The 21,643-nt window shown below is 45.3% G+C and overlaps 2 protein-coding genes across 2 annotated transcripts; one reads left to right on the top strand and one right to left on the bottom strand.

Annotated features, from left to right (window-relative positions):
- Positions 1-785: 785 nt before the first annotated feature.
- Positions 786-11,781, bottom strand: stxbp3 (syntaxin binding protein 3). The gene is made up of 19 exons (XM_076983950.1): positions 11,678-11,781; positions 10,959-11,008; positions 10,647-10,728; positions 10,019-10,095; positions 9,813-9,885; positions 8,599-8,696; positions 8,194-8,339; positions 7,849-7,942; positions 6,612-6,736; positions 6,368-6,466; positions 6,159-6,216; positions 5,973-6,038; positions 5,610-5,690; positions 5,392-5,527; positions 4,256-4,362; positions 3,938-4,039; positions 3,290-3,375; positions 2,496-2,644; positions 786-1,898 (listed from the first exon to the last, which is right to left on the bottom strand). Exons 1-19 carry the CDS (start codon positions 11,721-11,723, stop codon positions 1,798-1,800), a joined length of 1,776 nt encoding a protein of 591 aa, XP_076840065.1. The 5' UTR covers positions 11,724-11,781; the 3' UTR covers positions 786-1,797.
- Positions 11,782-13,061: 1,280 nt separating this feature from the next.
- LOC143484933 (fibronectin type III domain-containing protein 7-like) lies at positions 13,062-21,422 on the top strand. The gene is made up of 14 exons (XM_076984000.1): positions 13,062-13,184; positions 13,340-13,352; positions 13,578-13,841; positions 14,037-14,297; positions 14,870-15,127; positions 15,632-15,886; positions 16,362-16,616; positions 16,791-17,051; positions 17,956-18,213; positions 18,557-18,811; positions 19,253-19,513; positions 19,731-19,760; positions 20,008-20,045; positions 20,476-21,422. Exons 1-13 carry the CDS (start codon positions 13,131-13,133, stop codon positions 20,037-20,039), a joined length of 2,457 nt encoding a protein of 818 aa, XP_076840115.1. The 5' UTR covers positions 13,062-13,130; the 3' UTR covers positions 20,040-20,045; positions 20,476-21,422.
- Positions 21,423-21,643: the final 221 nt, after the last annotated feature.

Genomic DNA, 21,643 nt, shown 5'->3' with positions numbered 1-21,643 from the left:
CACCACAAAAAAAAGTTAAGAAAGACTGGTCGAAGGAAGAAAGACGCCATTTCCCACAACAGCAGGAAACGAGTAATAAAACATTTAAACTTAACAGTCAAAGGTTTTCACAACGTCCACATCTTGGGAAGACTGATTCACCCGCATTCTTAAAATCATTCAGAAATGCACAAAGGTCTAAATGCACACAGACTGCATTCAGGCAGAAACTCACACCCAGTAAACACACACACACACAGGACAAAATAACTTGTTTCAATCTGCATTACAATAACGGCCGATTTCCCAGATTATATTTCATGAGGCTTTCTCAGATGTTCAGGTCAGCCTCCCACTGGTTCACATCCAGGCCCTTAGTCCTCGTTACCTGATACGCACATGTCTATTGTGCCACATACAGCAAAGAGGACACTTCTTTTATGTACTGTCTTTTGAGGACACTACACCTCTGAGGTCTCATAGCTCATGAAAGACATCAGCTCAATATTTCTGGTACAAATTGCCTTGCCTGGGGGGTATTTTTGTTTTTACTGTATAGCAGTTTGAGAATTTAGATCAACGCTGCTCCGAGAAAACCCCTTTCTTCTTCTTGTTCTGCCCTCAGATCCTCCCATCTAGCACTGATGGGACGTATATTTAACCATTTTCTCCACTTATACACACACGTCAACAAGAGATAAACCAGTAGTGAATCTAAGCAGTGGATCAGATGCTGCGGTTGCCAGATATCACTAAACTAAACCAGATATCATGTGACCAGTAATAAACTTCACAATACAGCTGAACCACATTATCTGTTTATTCGTCAGTTGCTCAAAAGTAGGGTTATGTAAATAGATCATCGATAGTCATAACTGCAATACAACAAGCAAAAAAAGTTATTTCTAGCAGGCAGTTAATACATATATACATGTGCCAGGCACTTCACCTTCAAACAGGGAACATATGTGAAAAACCTAGACAGATGTTGTGTTATAAGTCAAGGAGATCAATGTTTTATTAAAAATAATAATAATTAGATACTTAAACACTTATGTAACACACCTGATCCGGTTAATTAAGGCCTTCAGTAGCGTCGGAATATTAGAGCCAGGTGTGGTGGAAATGAAGTCAGCAACAAATATCATCTGGTGTATACAATGTGACTCAATACAGCTAAAATGTACAGCGCACCCAAGGTTAAGTAGTCACAAAAAAAGCACCGCACATATGCGGTTCCAGAAAAAGAAACACTGATTCAAATACTCACTACTGCATTTTGTGCGATATATGCATATCCATACGGTGAGAAAAACGTTTGCTTTAGAAAATCCCTAGAGAGTTAGTCAAATCTACCACTATTATAAAAACTGATCACTGATCAGCTTTGCTGGAACCATGTCCCAAGATATGGGCACAAACATGACCATCTCATGACACGAGAGGATCTCAATGGACCTTTTCAAGTTGAACTCCAATCCAACAAACACACACACAAGAAGAGGGTGTGTCAACTGCTTATACTCAGTAATAGCAAAGTGTGTGAAATACATTCTTTAAACAAGATATGTGCTTATTAGATATCTTTATTTCTTGTTCTTGGCATGCTAACTGTAAAGAATGGAGGTGTTTGGTAAAGCAGATTGAGTTGCTCTTAACACATGGACAGAGTGTACAGGGCTCTTCAGCTACTGACACACCTGAGCCAGGTAATGGGGCTACACGACCCCTGCTTAGCTGAAGCAGTTTGCGCACGGAGGTGCAGGGGACCTCCTGGTGTGGGACCTCCAGGTGTGGTTAGGAGGTAAATCGGCCCTCTCAGGACCTTTCATCCTCTATCGTGAAACTCTGAGGGGGCATTTTGCTGAGGTCACGAATGTCTTCCAGTAGACTGGCTGGGGTCAGAATGTGTGAGGAACCTATACAGGGATGGGGGGGTGGGGTGTGGGGGGAGAGAAATACCCATTACTGGAAAAGGCTCCATTTCTTGGGAAGCCCCAGAAACAGGTACGCACTGGTGACCTGATTGCAAAAGGAAGTTCCATTGTACCAGTACAAGTCAGTAGCAGTTACCCTGCCAGCACACACTCCCTGTCCTTTAGTCCTTTGTTAATTATTCTAGACAGGCTGGGTATCATCTCCCGGGTTATCAACATCCCTAACTTGTGCCTATCAGAGTCTTGGCCATGCAATTTCAGGTCAAATTTGGCCTGAGGAAACATCCTCAGAAATTAAGGAACCAAGTCTAATGCAGAAAATGTCTACCACAGCCTAAACAGACAGGTGCATGTTTAACGGAGGCGGTTTCATACATCAAACAGAGAGGAAGAACTATGAATTAAGAACTATACACTCGTCTGCATTATGAAACCAGACCAGATGCCTATTGCACCTCTGCTGTTGTTCGACTGCAAAATCGAACGCAAACTATTTTAGTGGCTTACAAACTTTGCGCTTCGGAAGGAAGCTATTATTATAATAGCTGGAATTCTCTCAGGCCATAGGTTGGTACTGACCAATGAGGACTTCGCAGGTTTTGGTGGCCTGTGTGACCTCATAAGCGCAGCGCATTTCAGAGTAGCAGACTCCACCCAGCACGAAGATGATCACGCGGAAACCACTGCGATAGTCATCCAGAGAAGTGGGCTTGGGCTTCTGTCTCGCACTGGTTCAGAGAGGGAGACAGAATCAGAGACAGAAAGAGAAGGAAACGGAAAAGTGGGAGAGTCAGGGAGTGATAGTGGGAGGAAGAATCAGGATATACACACATGCATCACACAGGAAGTGTCAAACAAGAAACTTGAGATATGACTATAAAAATCCCCCACATCAAACCTCAACACTATTTAGCCATAAACTAAAGAGAGCCCAAGACAGCCTGCTGAATGCAGTAATGTCATCATAAAGTCAAACATGTCCATGATTCATGAATGCCAACAAGTGTATAATCACACCCCTGGCCTGAGCCTTACCTCACAGCTCTGTGGAGCGGATGGGGGGGGGGGGGGGGGGGGGGCGATGGGGGGAGGGAGAGAGGGGTACATCATTTACATTTACGGCATTTAGCAGACGCTCTTATCCAGAGCGACTTACAAAAGTGAGCAACAACAAGCACATGGCAACTCCAGCCTTCTCAGAGAACATCCTCTGCTCTACAATACGTGTTTGCCTTTTGAACTCGACTCAATAATGTTCATTCTGGTCTTATGTTTGAAGGCTCCCAGCCACAGGTGCTATGTAAGGGCTTAGTGCTGATGGCGTCCTATATGAGGGTTTCACGGTGCGTGAAGAGAGCGAGTGCTTGATCTACCTCACAGCACGGGATCCGTTCCAGGCTGAAGGGCACTCGGACTGGTGCGGCCACGCGCTGGTGTCCAGCTTGTTGTCCAACACATCCTGGCCCACACACACACACACACACACAACATAATGTGAAATAAAGGTCGAGCCTTTTAGGGTCTGAATTAAAACAGTGTCCCACATATGTCCTGGTAAAAAGCGATGCACCACAAACGTACACACAACTAAATTACTTAAAACTTCACTTCTGTAAAGTGTATTATTACTTATGTATTTGTATGACCTCCCCAAGATTTTGCACGTCCACGTGTAAATGTTCCCTGGTGAGCAGCACGTTGCCACACCTAAGGTGCAAACTGACTCATCTCTGCTCCGATCAAATTCAGCCTGATTTCTGGAATTAGACCCGCGGGTCATGGGTGTGGCGTAGACCTAAAGAGGCAGCCTCGTCCAGGGCCCAGAACACACGGATGGGTCATGTGTCCTGGATGAAAGGCCAGAGTGCACCTGATTGGCCACTAGCATTTGAGACGCTGGGCGTGGGCCAAGGGACCGGGCTTGTTTCATAGATACAGGAAACTACATGCAGGAAAAAATGTCACAGGGTTCCTGTGGGGTGGGACGGGGTATGAGGGGTCAGAGGGCACGTGTGTGTCACCTCCATCACATCTTTGATGACCGGCGTCCAACGCGAGAGGTTGTACGTCTCCTCTTGGGAGCGGTCCCTGCGAGACGGCTTTCGAGACGAGAACAGGCTCGACTGCAGGACCAGAAGGGGTGAGGGGAACAGACACCAAATGGATCAGAACAAAATCTTACCATTTTTATTTCAGCTTATTGGCAGTGAAGTTACAAAACAATAAGACGTGGCGGTGGTCTGTTGTGAAGTCACTACCAGCTTCTCTCAAACACAGGGAGGATTATGGCATTGAGGCACAGATTCAGTTAAAGGAGGGAGGGGTTCAGGTTTACTCACAGAGGCAATGATGGGCACTCCCAGCTCCTTCCAGTTTCTTATGTACTCACTCTCGTTCTCGATCTTCACATGCTGAATGAGCTTAGTGAGGTTCTCCTCTGTCGTCCCTGCTCACACACACACACACACACACACACACACACACACACACACACACACACACAGAGAGCTGTAACAGTCTGTTTGCTATGGTGAGGGCAAGGCATATGAGAACATGCTGTAGTCAATATGAGGTGTGAGGTGGTGTGTGAGGTGATGTGTGAGGACACATTGTGATGAGGGGTGTGTGGGGGTGGGTGGTGTGAGGACCCATTGTGATGAGGGGTGTGTGGGGGGTGGTGTGTGAGGTGGTGTGTGAGGACCCATTGTGATGAGGGGTGTGTGGGTGGTGTGTGAGGACACACTGTGATGAGGGGTGTGTGGGGGTGGGTGGTGTGAGGACCCATTGTGATGAGGGGTGTGTGGGGGGTGGTGTGTGAGGTGGTGTGTGAGGACCCATTGTGATGAGGGGTGTGTGGGTGGTGTGTGAGGACACACTGTGATGAGGGGTGTGTGAGGTGGCGTGTGAGGACACACTTTGATGAGGGGTGTGTGAGGTGGTGTGTGAGGACCCATTGTGATGAGGGGTGTGTGAGGTGGTGTGTGGGGTGGTGTGTGAGGACCCATTGTGATGAGGGGTGTGTGGGTGGTGTGTGAGGACACACTGTGATGAGGGGTGTGTGAGGTGGTGTGTGAGGACACACTGTGATGAGGGGTGTGTGAGGTGGCGTGTGGGTGGTGTGTAAGGACCCATTGTGATGAGGGGTGTGTGAGGTGGTGTGTGAGGACACACTGTGATGAGGGGTGTGTGGGTGGTGTGTGAGGACACACTGTGATGAGGGGTGTGTGGGTGGTGTGTGAGGACACACTGTGATGAGGGGTGTGTGGGTGGTGTGTGAGGACACACTGTGATGAGGGGTGTGTGAGGTGGCGTGTGGGTGGTGTGTGAGGACCCATTGTGATGAGGGGTGTGTGAGGTGGTGTGTGAGGACACACTGTGATGAGGGGTGTGTGGGTGGTGTGTGAGGACACACTGTGATGAGGGGTGTGTGAGGTGGCGTGTGGGTGGTGTGTGAGGACGCTGCACTTGGCCGCACCATTAAGGCTGAAGATGTAGAGCAGCACAGCGCGGATCTTGTCGGGGGTGCTGTGTGGGTTCAGCAGGATGGGCAGCAGTGTCCTCATGGGGTCCTTCACCTTCTGTCCCTCCACGTCCAAACCCATGGCCAGATCCTGCACACACGGAGGACAAGCTCTACCACTCTCTCTCTCCTTCATGGTTACAATCACACGTCACACTAGGAGTCTCAGGTACCTGCTCTGCTTTGCACAGCTTCTCCACCGACTCCTGGAACTTGGTCATGCAGTCCTCAGCCAAAGTCAGGTGGACCGCTTTCTGACGGGGCAGAGAAACGGAGTCACAACAAAACACGGTGCCTTTAAAGAACGGACCGCTCGACACGATACAACTTCCCCATGCAGAAAACCGAATGACATGATTCTTGCATCCTTATCAGACCACCTTATTTCTTACTGCAGTGTGCAACTGTCATCAAGGCATTGCCTATTATGACCAGAAATGGTGAAAGGTTATGAGACGTCAGAGGTGCCCAGGTAGGTTCTGGTGGGCCCAGGTAGAACCAGGTGGGCTCAGGTAGGTCCTGGTGGGCTTACGTACCTGGGTAACCTGTTTCCGGAAACTGGGCATCTGCTTCATCAGCTGTGAAAGGTTTCCTATCGACATCTGGGAACACAAGGACAATGCTGAGGATGAGGAATGGGTAGAAACTGAAGATGAAGAAGGTGTAGAAGATGAAGGTGTAAAAGCTGACGTGTGGAGACATGGGGACTAATGACCTCTCACCTTTGTGTCTGACTGCTTCCTGCTGGCTGAGATCTCCTTCACCAGCTTTGGAATTTGTCTTTCGAATAAAAAAAAAAAATCATTAGTTATATTGTTAGAAAAGTGCTGGTTAGACCATTTAACAAGACAACCACAGTCAACACCGGGACAAGCCACCAATGATTTCTGGTTAGTCTGGTGGAGACGGCGGAGACGCTACGTCCACCTACTCTGTGACCTCGGCGATGTGCATGTGCCGGAGCTTCACCCACAGCTCGTCGGCCTCGTTCAGCAAGGCTTCCTTCTCCGCACCATCCTTCCCCTTGTACCTGACACGGAAAACCACAACTCACGACATCGAGTCATCACATTTAGAAATGTTTTCAGATATTGTTGGTAATAACCAATCATCTATTTTGGAGTAATTCTGAGTGCATGTTAAATGTCTGTAAGTGTTCATTAAAAAATGTTTACTTGTAAGTGTCGTTCGTGACGTCTATAAGGTCGTAAGCCATGGCCTGGTAGGTCAGTTCATGCAGTAATGGGCTCACAGGGTCGAAGCCACGATCAACGATGAGTAACTGAGCTGACGTCTTTTCCTAAAGGTGAGGGGGCGAAGTTCAAGAGGTCAGAACGCAACGATTTTGTTGAGGTAAAAGGTAATATCAGACACTAGCAGGTTCCCTGTGTAAGACGTGTGAGAACATCATTGTGTTGCATTGAAGTGTCATGACTGAAGATTTGGCAGGACACTCCTAATAGCACCCTTGGCTAGTGTACATCTGATTGCTTTCTCTTTTCCATACATTAAACACTTCAATGTTAATCCATTCTTTCCACCCGTCCTTTTGTTTAACCATACAAACTCCCTTTTCAAAGAAACGTGCAGATGTGTTTCTCCCCAAAACGTAACTGAGGCGACTTTAATTGGCACATTCAGGAAGGCTGGCGCACATTTGTTTTCTGGCATATCCTACTCCCAACACTTACTACGGCACGGTCCCATCATAACATACATGTTGAAAACTTTTAAGCTAGTTGAAAAGTATCTTGGTGTGGATACAACATGGCATAAAGACTCTCAGCTATGGTTAAACAGACGCTTACTCACTGGAAATAGACAATTTACAACAGGTCCATGGACTAAAAAAGGTATATTTGTATTGGAAGACATTAATGGTGAGCAATCAATATTAAGCTTTCAAGACTTAATTTCTCGGTACAATATTCCAAAACTCATTTTTGTATTATCTTAGATTGAGATCTGCATTGAAAACCCAAAACTTTAGTTGGAGAGCAGGACTAGAATATCACCAGTGTGGACAAAAAAGCAAACTATCTGCTGACAGCTGTCGGCTTGTCTGGGTTTCGATGTACTGAGTGCACAACAGCGCCACCCTGGAACCAGTCTGCTACTGCAGCTACAAGCGACAGTGGTGAACCCAGTGCTACAGCAGACTATCCATATATACTTCACAAAAACTACAGCAGCTTTGAGAAAGGGAGACTGTTCTCAACTTCCTCTACAGGAAACCCCCCCTAGAATTTAAGAAGGAAGTTATCCTCACCATGATTTATGTTACTGAATGCCTGGAATGAAATACAAAAGGAGAACAAACGCATAGCCTGAAGGGATACTAAACCACAAAACCAAACAAACCCCTTTCATCTTCAATCATGCCACTACCCATAAGGCCAGGGGGGACCTCACCTTTTTCTTGTTGTCATCATCCAGCTTGTAGTGCTCTTCTAGTTTTTTGTCAACCAGCTCAGCCAGAAATTTAGCATAATCCTTTGCTGAATCCCTGCACAGCACAGTCAACCCATAAATTAGCCGCAATAATAATTCACATAAATGTATCAATTAGTGCATAATGACCTATCTAAAGCCTACAATTGCAGCCCACGTACAAATTCTAAATACTATACAAGTGGAAAACTTACCAAAGGGCTAATGTTGACTATTGCTTGAGTGAAAAAGACTGTGTGTGTGTGTGTGTGTGTGTGTGTGTGTGTGTGTGTGTGTGTGTGCACCTAAACCTTTGCTCTCACTCACTTCTTGTATCTGACCCCAGGGTACTCGTCCAGAGTGGCACACAGTGTGACTATCTGGTCTGCCAGGGCCTCTAGAGTTTGGTTTCGGTCTTGACTATGAGGACTGTAGATACTTCTGAAGGCTGCTGGATTATTGCAAGTAAACACCTGTACGTATATACACACACACAAATACAGGCTGAATCAAGTCAAAATCAACTCCGATCCAAGCCCTCTACTGGTAAGCAGGCGTGTATCATTTCTGACCCTTTCAACTTTCAGGAATAAACACGTTCAACACAGGCAGCAGGATATGACTCTGCTATTCTACCCCTACACTCTTGGGACAGAATTAGAACAGGAGCTGGGGATGAATAACAGAACTCAGAAAAGATAACAGAATACTGAATTAAAAAACCCCACTTACTTGGGCCTCCAGTGGAAGAAAGGATATGTTGATCTCTTTACACACTCTAATGTACTTTGCACACTGTTTCATTTTGTTGAACAGGTCATCTGGACAATCTAGGAGTGGGGACAAAAAAAAGACACACGATAAAAGAGCAGTTTGTACTTTCAAATGTTCCCCACAGTGTAAGTGGCGTCCTGATGGAGCAGACCACCCAGTCTTAAGTTGTACATCCATGCTCACAGATCACGCTTGAGTAAACTCTTATTTTCAAATAATACCTACTAATCTTATCGCTGTCGTTTCCTTTTTTTTTACATGAAAATCTTACAGCTGAAAATTCTAATATTCAGGTGTATTAAATGATTACTGTATAGAATACTCTTCAACCATGTTTACTAGCATGCAAATGAATGCATATGGATATATTTAATGCTTTAGTCACTTCTTGCTGTTTCTGATGTCAGAAACCAAACGTGTATTGTTCTGGATTTTATGCGCTTGTTCAAAAGTTGTCATGCAAATTCAGTAGCATTAAGATCTTAAACAAGGTAGCAGACACAAAGTTCAAAGTAGACAATGTCTACTATATTGAACTACATACAAGTGCTACAAGTAACGAACCTAACTTCGCAGACTCCACTAGTATTATCATTTCATTTTGAAACATTAGACAAGTTAACAGATAGGTTTATACCACTAGAGGGCAACTAGAAATAAATCTTCCCGGAATAACGTAATCTCAGATAGCGTTGCCTGTCCCTGCCTGATGGCAATCAAACATGGATTCAGTTTCTCTCCACCACCCCGGAAACACAGGGACGCAAGCACAGGGACTCAAGCACAGGGACGCAAGCACAGGGACTCAAGCACAGGGACTCAAGCACAGGGACGCAAGCACAGGGACGCAAGCACAGGGACTCAAGCACAGGGACTCAAGCACAGGGACTCAAGCACAGCGTGACAGCAGAGTTAAAACAGTGCGCAGCTCTCTGAACAGTTTCACATTTTCCCTGTTCCCAGCACACCTGACCCAGCTCATTATTACTGTCAAGTTCATGATTGGATGAGGAGTGCTGGGGCGAGGAGCACGAGGAACACTGCGCAGGCTGGTGTTTCTCCAACAGGGGGCAGCGCTGGGAGGAGGGGCCCATCCTGCCCACGCTTGGTCTCCTCACAGCAAGGTTTCCCTGACTACCACTTCAACCCTGTTGCCCCCATTAAGCACTTACAGTCGGTAAAGTAGACGTAGGCTGCTTTGTACTTGGGTTTGTTGTTGAAGTCGTTGATAAAAGCGTCCACACACTGTTAGGAAGAAGAAAAGTGACCAGACAGGACAGTGTTAAAAAAAAAAAGAACATTATTTACAGACTCATTTTTAATGATGCTGTACAAGCATTCTGTAAACTGGTAAAACACAAGGAACCAACAGGCTGACCACTGCAGTAGGAGACATGAAGTAGATGGCCTTCATTTCCAGGACTGGCTCCCTGACTTTGAACAGGTCCTCCACAACTACAAAAGAAGAGACACACAGTGTCAGACAGCTGCTCACCATTACTGAATCATTAGCCACATCGCAGCCCGACACCTTCTCTTGTGAGTCATGGTGAGACTCTCGTGTAGTGAGTGATGCCCGAGTGCGGGAAGGGCCCCCGGCCCCCCCTCACAGAGTCAGAGGCAACAAAACTGCCCCGTCATGCTCATCCTGTTACAGCACATAATCTGGGCAAATCAGATGTAGCCAAGAGAAAGGCTAAATAACTGGATATTTGGGAACACCTCCAAGACCAATCTGTGAATGCCATGGGTACCGGAGGTAAAAGGTGACATAAGGTTCCTTTTTATTTGTTGGGTTTTACCACCATCACCAACCCCCCCAAACAAATTCAGAGTGTGAACAGAGGATGAACACATGAACAGAGGATGAACACATGAACAGAGGATGTCATTACCACTTCCAGTGATCAAAATCACCAGACAACTGCTCATGGCCTTTTTAAGGCATAAGACTCTTAATGATCTGAGGAGATCTCTAAATGTATAAATGTTATCATGGTTCTTACTTGTGATTCCTTCATTCATCAGGTCAGTCATATTGCAGCATAATGACAGGAGACGGGTGGTGAACTTGTCCAGTATCAGAATCTATGGCAACAACATAGATGCAATCAATCAAATCGCAACTGAATAACATAAATATAATCAGGTATGTGGATCCTTCACTGGCCATGTGTCATAAAAACTTCCATGCAAGTGGCTTACTTTAGATAAGCGTTCCGCACGTCAAATAAACAACTGGCTTTAATTCACTCAAAAAGACGTTACAGCCTGCTCAAACAGTAAAGTGGAGGACAGTGTATTTAAATCACACCAACCTTCCATATTTCTGATTTCCTGCAGTCTGCAATAATAGTATCCTTGAGCTCTGCATATAAGGGCAAATAAGTTAAAAAAAAGTTAGTTAGATCACTGTTTTAGCATCATCTGTTTACTGTTGTAGTTAACTGGAACAAATGATCAATGCCAAACTTCATGTGTGTGCATCTGTAGGACAGCCGGTGCCAGGACAGCCAGCTCACCAAGGCTGGGGCCCCTAACACTACAGCTTAGCAAGCTGGCCAGGTTCAGCTGTAATCCAGATGCAAACACACCTGGTAGCTCAACAAAATGTTAGTGTTGTTGAGTGTTGTTGAGTGTTGAGTCCCCCCCCCCACACACACAGGTCACCTCGCGTGTGTTTACAGTCAACTCAACGGGACTCACCCGCCCAACACCAGCTAACCAACACGCTAAGCTACTGACGACATGTGCAGATTGTACATTAACTGGACGTTGACAACTCGATCTCAACGACCTGTTTTCCTGCACACACACTCCAGGAGAGCGAGAGCAGTGAAGAGTGTGTGTCCGTGTTAACAGGAAGGGAGGACCGAGCCCAACTGTTGCTGACATGACGCCCCGCACTGCGAGATACCGCAGTCGGCAAACTTCGTATATTGTCAATTAAACTTTCGAACACAGTTCGAAGTAATTTTTTTTAATGAGATGAATTCGTAATGTTTTTAGGAATCATTTCACGACCGAATTAACTTACTTTGCCAGACTATTTTTTTCAGCCCGTGCTCCGTCCCGGCTGCCATCTTGACGCTTTTGGTTTTTTTTAGACGGAACGTCTGCTGTGGACGTGATTACGTCATTACGTACGTCAGCGAGCGCGCACGGGGACGCTCGTCCTGATTTGGATCCAAGATTATCGAGATAATATTATCGAGATAATTTTAACTACCAATCAGCTGGTACTTACTCGCTTCAGGAATATTAGAAAACGTATCAAATCAATCAAACAATCTTCCTATCTTTACATGTAAAGGTGCATAGCCATAGTCTCTCAGGCATCATTTGAACATTTCGTGTTTTTTAATGTTTTTGTTATATTTTTGGTAATTTATCCTAAATTACATAGAAAACACACGTATGTAATTCAGAACTGTGCACTCTGCTGTAATGCTGCACATTAACATAAATTGAAAAATGTTATTACATTTTATGTTTTGCATTTTTGCGTTCTTGTACCATAAAGAACCTCAAGACTCACTCATAGGGGTGGCAGAGGTCCCATTTTCACACCTCAACAAGAGGCCATATGTGCTGTGGTCAAAGCAAATAATGCCTTAAAGTTGAGGGAGATCCAGCAAGCCATTATACAGAACAACAATGTTTATGTGTTTATCAAAATAATCAATCTGTAAGCATCTTCACCGCTGAACGGGTTCTGAAATGACACCAGATAACCACGAAACGAGCTGTACAAAGTTCTTACAGAATATCCAGTGTGACGTGGATGAAAACATCACAGAGAGGAGCATCAGGATGTATAGAACAGAATGCATTATAATTCCTTAAGTTGTTGTCTCAGGTTGTTGTTGAATGTAGAGTACGTTTCTAATTGTGCTGCCAGTTGTCTGTCTTTTCTGAATTTTAAACAGATTTTTTTGTCAACAATTTTCAGTGCAAACAGTACAGTAAAACAATTTATAAATTTGATTCCAGTCCAATATCTTGCTGCCAGTCTCCCACATACGGCCATGTTTATCTTCATATTCTGTGTAAGTTTGTATTTTGTGTGTAACATGTACTGTTTCAATTGATATACCACAGAATGTGCAGCTTTCTCACAAGTCCTACACAATACCCTTAGTGTACAGTGTTGCACTGATAACATGACTAAATATTTTGATTGCCTTGTTCATAGGGATTCTGATGACCTAAATTGAGTTTAGCTGTTTGTTTAGAGAAATGCACTTGTTGTGATACCAATGTAAATTATACTGTGAAAAATGAACCAAATCACCACCTTCTGCCTGGAGGTGTCCAAATTACTCTACTTCTGATTGGTCAGTTCCCTCTCTGAGGCGGGTCTAACCTGATGTATTTTAGTTAACAGCAAGAAAAGTATGAATCACTGTTGCACAAGAGGCAAAAGATATTAAATATAACGGCTTGAACAAGATCCAGCTGGATATTACACTTGAACAGAATATAAGGTGATGGACCTTCATGGCATGACATTTTGGATCCTTTTTTGTGCAGTTTTGTTGCAGGTATGTGATTCTTCTGTCTGTAAATGATGGACATGAATAGTTTGGAAATTATGATGTGCAATTTTGATTAGGAACATTTTTAGGATTTAGAATTCTTTATTTTTATGAGTTATGAATTTTTTTAATGCCAATATATTTTTCTCTCTTATTCACAGAATTCTGTACAAGGTAAAATCTCTGGGATTAAAATACATTCTAATTCATATTATAATATAATAACTCATTGCTGTAAAAACTGTTTGCTGTATTTTCTGAATTGCAATAAATCTCATATAACCTATTGATTCTATGTGCACAGTGGCATCTTGTAAATCCACTAAAATTGACTAGATTAAGATCTGATTTTCTTTCTCAAAGTATCTGAGTGTAAATCCAGTGTTGGTGATCTTCCAGGGACCACTCTGAGCGTTAGCATATACACGGTCACCTCGAAAAGCGTCGTGCTGCGGTGGAACAGCTACCCGGGCACGGCCTCCTTCAGAGTGTCAGCAACTCCGCAGAACTCTCCTGATCCCGTGGTCTTCACCAGCTTCAGTCCTTACACCATCATTGGGTCTGTGAGCCCCCTCACACCCAACACTGCCTACACCTTTAGGGTGGAGGCACTGGACAACTCCTTGTCTGTGCTAAAACAAAGTAGTGCCAATGGATATACCGGTATGTATCCGAAATGAATTACGAATGTGAACGGGATGAGAACTTGTTAATTCACTTTGCAATGTGCAGTGTTTAGAATCAGTGTTAAGACTATCCTATGTATGCACTCATAGAAGTCCGAGTGATATGTACCCCATTGGATTCCAGCATTCATGTATCAAAAAGTGCAGTGACTGCCTCTCTGTGTCATGTCAGCTCCGAACATTCCCATCATCGAGACGGCCATCTTCAAGCAGAGCCAGAGTGTGACCGTGGGCTTTGTTGAGGTTGCGGGCGCTACCTCCTACGTACTACGTGCCGAAACTGCCGATGGCTCATTCTTCTCTGAGGTTCTCACAACAAACTCTCCTGGCACGGTTTCTGGCCTGCAGCCGTACACCAACTACCTCTTCAGTGTCATGTCCGCCAACAGCGGTGGCAGGAGCCAGCCGTCCAGCCAGATTTCAGCAAAAACAGGTATCTTTCCCCTCAATCTGCTCTCCTCAGGAAGACACCCGACCTTGGGCCCGATCTGGACATTCGATCTCCTCACTCACTAAAACAGTTGTTGACATATTAGGATTTGGCTCATGTTTGGCCTCATGGTGATCTAATTGTTACCTTGTCACCAGAGTAAAGAGTTCACCTTGGGGGAAGTGGTTGGGTGTTAGCTTAGCATGCATCTTTAGTAACAGTATCCTTCCTAGCCCTTTAGGTGTAGGGCAGTTTCAACATATCATTAATGGTGGCTGACTATTTCTGACAACATCGCCCGGAGAAAGCAATGATCTCAGACATTGAAATAGGTCATGTCCGTTTATCACATGGGGCAGCAAAAGTCATATATTCTCACAATAGGACCGAATATTACACGGTTCACACACAATTGGTGCTTTCATATCACATCTGATTTACTTAATCATTTTAGTGATTAGCTGGATCCAAACAGGCTAAGATATCCTTTCAAGTCAAGAATCATGTTGATCCTCCGACTGATAACTGATACTTGCCCCCTATACTTGCCCCCCCCCCCCCCCCCCTATGAGCAGCGCTGCCCCCCCCTCAGCTCAACAGCAGCTCCCCCACCAACAGCAGCGTCCTGGTGTCCTGGGCTCCGGTGCCCAATGCCGTGCTCTACAGCTACACCGTCACCCGCAACAACACCCTGCAGCTGAGCTCCGGCAACACCACCAGCGTCTCTCTGGCCCTCGGAGGGCTGGACGCTGGTGTCCCCTACTGCATCACCGTCAACGGCTGGAGCCCCGACAACATCCCCGGGGACAGCGCCACCGTCTGCCAGATCACCCGTAAGAGGGGCGGGGCGTAATGGACACCAGGCACGACATTCACACCTCCTGTGTGTTTTTCAGGGCAACAGGAGTGATGTGTGAGGGTGGAGAGAGGGTGGGGTGAGGGATGGGTGGGTGTGTTAGTGAAGGTGGAGGCAGGGTGGGGTCCAGGGAGGGTGGGTGTGTTAGTGACGGTGGATGGGTGGGTGTAGTCAGATCCACACAGAGATGTGTGCAGTATGAAACAATGACCCAATGAATAATTAATGAATAATTTAATAGTTAGTGTAAATGGCCTGACAGGTGTACGTACATCCTCAAGAAACCGATTTTGTCACAGCTCACAGGTTCTCAAATCACAGTCCTCATGTCCTGCTGCTCAGGTGCTGTATGCTCTTGTTCACCCAGGAGTCAAGAGATTGTTCATATTTTAATATCTTCAGCTTAGTGTGTAACCTGCAGCACTATGTGTGTGTGAGTGTCTTGGCACACGTGTTTATGCGTGTATGTCCATGTCCACAGGTCCCTCCTCTCCACAGTCTGTGGCACTGCAGGGAGTGTTGGTGAATGGCGTGTGGGCCGTGTCTGTCTCCTGGTCCTCGGTTCAGGGCGCCAACCTGTACGTGGCCACAAGCTCGACTGGCGTCAACTGCTCGTCTGCAGCGAGCCCCTGCACTCTGATGGTGGGAGGGTGTGGGCAGGTCCTCACCACCTCCATCACTGCCGTAAACCAGGCTGGACCGAGCCCACCCTCCAACCCAATAAGCTTCTACACCGGTGAGTTGGACAAGGGTGGTTCATGCAAACACACACACACACAAACACAAACACACACACACTTGGTTATACATATCGTATTTGTATATTATATGTATATCCATCTCTGTAATATCACCTGGCTTCGCTCTTAAGGACCCTGAGATTCTGATTCATGCATTCATTACCTCCAGATTAGTTAAATTCTTACTTTAATTACTACAATTCTTTATTATTCGGTTTACCCTCCAAAACTCTCCGGCCCGTCCAACGCTTTCAAATGCTTGTGGTCCATACTAGAAAATCTCCACACATCACTCCCATCGGTTACCTGCAGTAAGACGAATCTTAATATAACACGTCATGGCCTTCTGCCCTCGTATATTTCTGTCCCCTTCAGCCATAATTTCCGTTCCGTTCCTAGAGTCCGTTCCAGCGAGTCATGAAGGACACAATATCATTGTTTTCTCACTCTTGCTCTCGTATTAATCCCCAGTCCCGTGTCCTCCGGATCTCATCCGCGTGGACGAGCTGGCGGGCGGTAACTGCTCGCTGGTGTGGAACCTTACGTCCTACACCGACTACTACACGGCCTGTGTCAAGCGGGACGATGGCGTGGAGCAGTCCTGCAACACCACAGGCACCTCCTGTCCCTTCGTCTGCACCTGCGGCTACACCTACACTCTCAGAGTGTTCAGTACCAACCAGGCTGGGGTCAGCGCCCCCGGACCTGTGCTCAACAAGACCAGCGGTAGGCGCCCATGCAGAGAAACGTACAGGGGGGCTCGCACAGAGTCGCACGCTACACACAATCGCAGCCACGACAGCTGTAGCGTTTATTTTTACGCAAAAAGTCAGACAAACCTTCCGAGCTGCTTGTACACACCCAGCCATGCTCATCTGCTGCTCACCCTCCTGCTTGCAGTGCCCTGCTGTCCTGCTAACATGACCGTGTGGGCTCCGTCTCCCGAGACGCTGGAGATGGAGTGGACGCCGGTGCGTGGAGCCGACTCCTACCAGACGTGGGCGGCGGCCAATGGCGCGCCCAACGTGATCTGTAATGACACGTCGCCCATCTGCGTGATGTCCAGCCTCACATGCAACACCAATTACAGCGTGGCCGTCATCCCCTGTAATGAGATCCAGGGCTGTAACCTCTCCTGCAGCCCCCAGACACGCGAAACAGGTTACGCACACAGACACATGCACACGTGACACAGGTTACGCACACAGACAGATGCACACGTGAAACAGGTTACGCACACAGACACATGCACACGTGAAACAGGTTATGCACGCAGACACATGCACACATGAAACAGGTTACGCACACAGACACATGCACACGTGAAACAGGTTATGCACACAGACACATGCACACGTGAAACAGGTTACGCACACAGACATATGAACACACGTAAAACAGGTTACGCAAACAGACATATGAACACACGTGAAACAGGTTACGCACACAGACACATGCACACGTGAAACAGGTTACGCACACAGACACATGCACACGTGAAACAGGTTACGCACACAGACACATGCACACGTGAAACAGGTTACACACACAGACACATGCACACGTGAATCAGGTTACGCACACAGACACATGCACACGTGAAACAGGTTACGCACACAGATACATGCACACGTGAAACAGGTTACGCACACAGACACATGCACACGTGAAACAGGTTACGCACACAGACACATGCACATGTGAAACAGGTTAAGCACACAGACACATGCACACGTGAAACAGGTTACGCACACAGACACATGAACACGTGAAACAGGTTACGCACACAGACACATGCAAACATGAAACAGGTAGCACATGTACATATGCGCACACGTGAAACAGGTAGCACAGATACACATGTGCGTACACACTAAAACATGTTGATTGTGCACACACAAATATGCACACACAAAACAGGTACCACACGCCACACACATAAAGGTGAAACATATTTTCTAAATGTAAGGCCAACACCAAGATAATGCGCGTAAATTCTTCCGATTTCCAATAATGTCTCTTGCTAAACACTCTTTCCGCTCTTTCTGTTTCTCACTTCCCACAGTTCCGTGCACGCCAGTGGGCGTGGCCATTAGCCAGAGCAGCTCCGCCTCCATCAGTGTCACCTGGAGCGGTTCAAACATGGCCGCCAACTACACCGTCACCGCCACTAACGCGCAGGGCAGCACCTGCACCTGTCAGTCAACAGGGGCGTCCTGTACGGTGACGGGGTTGCTCTGTGGCTTCTCCTACCAGGTCTACGTCACTGCGGCCACAACGGCAGGGCAGAGCATACCCAGCTTCAGTGTACCTTTCGAGACAGGTAACATTCCCATATATGAACCATGCTGATTCACCGGCCAGAGATTCTGGTTTTGGAGAAGTAAAGTTTGGTTGTGTCAGGGCTGAGAAGATGTTCTAGGAGCTCCAGGGGAAACGTCACATGAGATGTTCTTGTGTTATAATGTTATAGTGAGAAACGCAGAGTCTACATCATGTGTTGGATGTTAAATGAAATTCTGGAAAGTAACTAAATTGCTACTTACATGCTCCACAATTTTAAAGTACCTAAGAGTAAACAAAACAATACAGAATCTGTAATTCTGATCCCAGACCAGTCCTGGCCATGTGTTGTACATCTGGCTCTACCGTGTGTCTCCCTTTAGCTCCGTGTTGCCCAGACAACCTGACTGTGACTCAGGTGACGCAGGCCTTTAGTAATGTCACCTGGTCGGTGGCACGTGGAGCTCAGTCCTTCATCGCATCGCTGACGTCCCCGTGGGGCGGAGCCAAGTGCCACTCTGCACAGTCCAGCTGCCTGATAGGCTGTATCACCTGCGGCACGAACTACACCGTCATCCTTAACGCCATCAGCCCGTCAGGAAAGATGCAGCCTTGCACGTACCACAGCTTCTCTACCAGTGAGTGGAAAGATCTGACAACACCCACCCATCCCACACCCCACCCACCCTCACTCCACCCTCCCTTACCCCACCCTCCATCCACCCTCACTAACACACCCACCCAAACATATTTAGGGTAGCTTCAAACATGCATACACGCTGCCTTTTTCTAGATCGTTCTGTTGTCAAAATGTCAAAAAGTCTTAAATAATAACTCTGAAAAGAAAAAACTAATTAATTAATTTAAAAATAAGACCCTCAACTAAGTCTAAAGCTTTCCAGTTCAGTCCATTAAAACATATGATCTTAAATCTTTTTAAAAGCTACAACGGCTGAATTGGTAGCTGGCATCATGTAACACCACAGGTGTATCCTCACAGACAAAACAGATCACGCCTTCCAGCTGACCCTTCTTCTCCTGTCTCACACACGCGCCGCCCTCTTGGCTGCCCCCTGCAGGCCAGTGCTGTCCATCGGGGATCCGTTTCTACAGACGCTCCAACAGCACCCTGCGTGTGCAGTGGAGTGCAGCCACGGCCCAGAGCAACTACACAGCCCAGGTCTCCGGAAAGGGCGGGAACTACACCTGCAGCCCCGGCCCAGGGGGCAGCACTTGTGACATGGGCAACGTCACATGCGGTAACATGTACTCGGTCATGGTAGCTCCGGTCAACCCAGACGCGAGTACTGTCCCGTACTGCTCCAGCAGGATATACTCAGGTACGCTGCTGCATTTCTGGATTGGGTTTTCTTTAAAAAAAATATGGATTTATTGTTAGCTTGATTATTGTTTTTTTATATATATATATGAAAAAACTGTGGTTAATCACTGTGCTTGATTTTCAGTATAATGCCCACATGTGTTTTGTTATTGTTATTATTTATTATTATTATTATTATTATTACATGAATAAGACATGAATCTCTTACCTTTCAGTGTTCTGCCAGGGGACCAACATTGGAGTTGGTACGTTACCCTGAAAAATCTAACTACCTATATATATATTAAGTGAATTAAAAATTTAAAAAGTAAACAGGAATATTTCTGACCCAAAAGCTACTAAAAGTTTATTTGATTTTCTTTTGATCTTTATAAACTGAAGTCTATATAGAGAAACGCGAGAAAATAAACTGCACATATCTTTAAGTTGACATTTCTTGAGCATATTTCAATTAAACGTTATTTTCAAATTGTATATTATACTCTTTTCCAGTGCTCTACCGCAGGAGGAGAAATGTGGCTTAACTAACGGTACGTGTGGGCCCGACAACATGGAGACGTTCTGATAGCTTTTAAAATACTAAACAATCAGACCTCATCTGATATTTGATGCAGCCTATTGCCTGGGAAAGAGTCTTAGTGCTGCTTTTGTGTGCCTGCGTATCTGATCACGTTAGCATTCACAAGAAAGAGGCTCAGTGATGAGTCATGTTTCCACGATCTGAAAGGAAGCACACAATATGTCTGCAGAAGAAAAATGGCAGAAGAATGAACATCTGTATTCACAGTAACAGACACTTATTTATCATCCCCTATAGAGCTGTTAGTGCCTTTGGAGCTTTTACTAGGAACCTTTGAATGTTATTGGGTATATTTCCTCTGATTGGCTAATGGGACATGTGTCACTGCAGTGGGAGGGGCATCATGGAGTGTTTGACTTCTCTGTTTCCATGTCGTCCAGTGTTAGGTGAAGTCCGTCGACAGAGTCCAACTTCTCCACACCAGCTGTCTCCACACAAAAAACAACTCTCCTTAAACACCACAAAATAACACGTTACCCTCTGGTCATGTTCACTTGATTATTAGTATCTGTTACTATCCAGTTTATCTACTAGTATCTTTTTAAAGCTACTTCATTTCTAAAGCCAAGAAATATAATGAGTATTTGGAATTATTTATGAACCTATTATCACAGGGAACAATTAAAGGCACTGTATTAATTTAGATTATGGAAAAATGTGATAATGTGAAAAGGACCAATTGTTAATGTTAATATGATCCATAATGAATGTTTATATAGTACTGCACAAACATAGCCAGAAATATCCATTTACTAAGGCTATGTCCTGAAAACCTTCAGGTTTAGTAGAAATACGCCACTCAAAACCAAAGTGTGTATTTGAGACAATACATACAATTCAGGCCTCCTGAAATGCTCTCAGGGAAACTAACTACAGGTGTTTCCCAAGTGCACTCTGGGAGCCCCTAGTATTGTGTTAATCTATTACTTTGTTAGAAAAATATATAGACTAAATAACTTTGGATCATTGTAACAATGACATAAGTCTAATAAAATAAGTTTAAGAAAATGATAAGAAAAGTTTACAAGAGTAAATAATAAGTAACTTTAGTAATACATTTTATTTATATAGTGCCTCACACTAAAATGATAATGTGTCAGCCAAGGTGAAGATAAAATTCAGACATGTATACTATAAACTACATCCTCTCTCCTCTCTCATATACTGTAAACTACATCTCCTCTCTCCAGAGGAACAAAATTAATCCAGCAGCCTTACCAAATTCCATGATTGATCTGGTATCGTTCGGATGTGATAAAATAACTGAGTTGGATAACTAAATATGTGGTTTTCTAATATTCTTCAGTATTCCCCAGTAATAAAAAGATCTTCATGCATTACTTTGACTTTTGTCTTTTTTTTCCACCCAGCCTGCGAGGGGGATTTGAACATTAAGCATTTTGGAAACTTGGAATTTCTTCGTTCATAACACATGCAAACATTTCATGATTGTGGAATCATGCTGCTTGTCCACATGTCGATTGTTTATGTCCAAATCCACTTCCAAATATGATGTTACAAAAACGTGACCTGCAGTAGGACCATGAA

This window comes from Brachyhypopomus gauderio, chromosome 21 (genome assembly GCF_052324685.1).
Source record: "Brachyhypopomus gauderio isolate BG-103 chromosome 21, BGAUD_0.2, whole genome shotgun sequence".
NCBI lineage: Eukaryota > Metazoa > Chordata > Actinopteri > Gymnotiformes > Hypopomidae > Brachyhypopomus > Brachyhypopomus gauderio.
The sequence above is the reverse complement of the archived record's forward strand: the minus strand, read 5'-3'. Positions and strand labels throughout refer to the sequence as shown.

What these genes read in the sequence shown, in the direction of transcription:
- stxbp3 (XM_076983950.1), bottom strand. Translation starts at nt 11,723, where the DNA reads ATGGCAGCCGGGACGGAGCACGGGCTGAAAAAAATAGTCTGGCAAA. An exon ending in GAAAAAAATAGTCTGGCAAA is followed by an intron (nt 11,009 to 11,677) that starts GTAAGTTAATTC and finishes CCTTATATGCAG; the next exon opens with AGCTCAAGGATACTATTATT. An exon ending in GGAAATCAGAAATATGGAAG is followed by an intron (nt 10,729 to 10,958) that starts GTTGGTGTGATT and finishes TTGTTGCCATAG; the next exon opens with ATTCTGATACTGGACAAGTT.
- LOC143484933 (XM_076984000.1), top strand. Translation starts at nt 13,131, where the DNA reads ATGGACCTTCATGGCATGACATTTTGGATCCTTTTTTGTGCAGTTTTG. An exon ending in TAGTGCCAATGGATATACCG is followed by an intron (nt 13,842 to 14,036) that starts GTATGTATCCGA and finishes GTGTCATGTCAG; the next exon opens with CTCCGAACATTCCCATCATC. An exon ending in TGTGCTCAACAAGACCAGCG is followed by an intron (nt 16,617 to 16,790) that starts GTAGGCGCCCAT and finishes TCCTGCTTGCAG; the next exon opens with TGCCCTGCTGTCCTGCTAAC.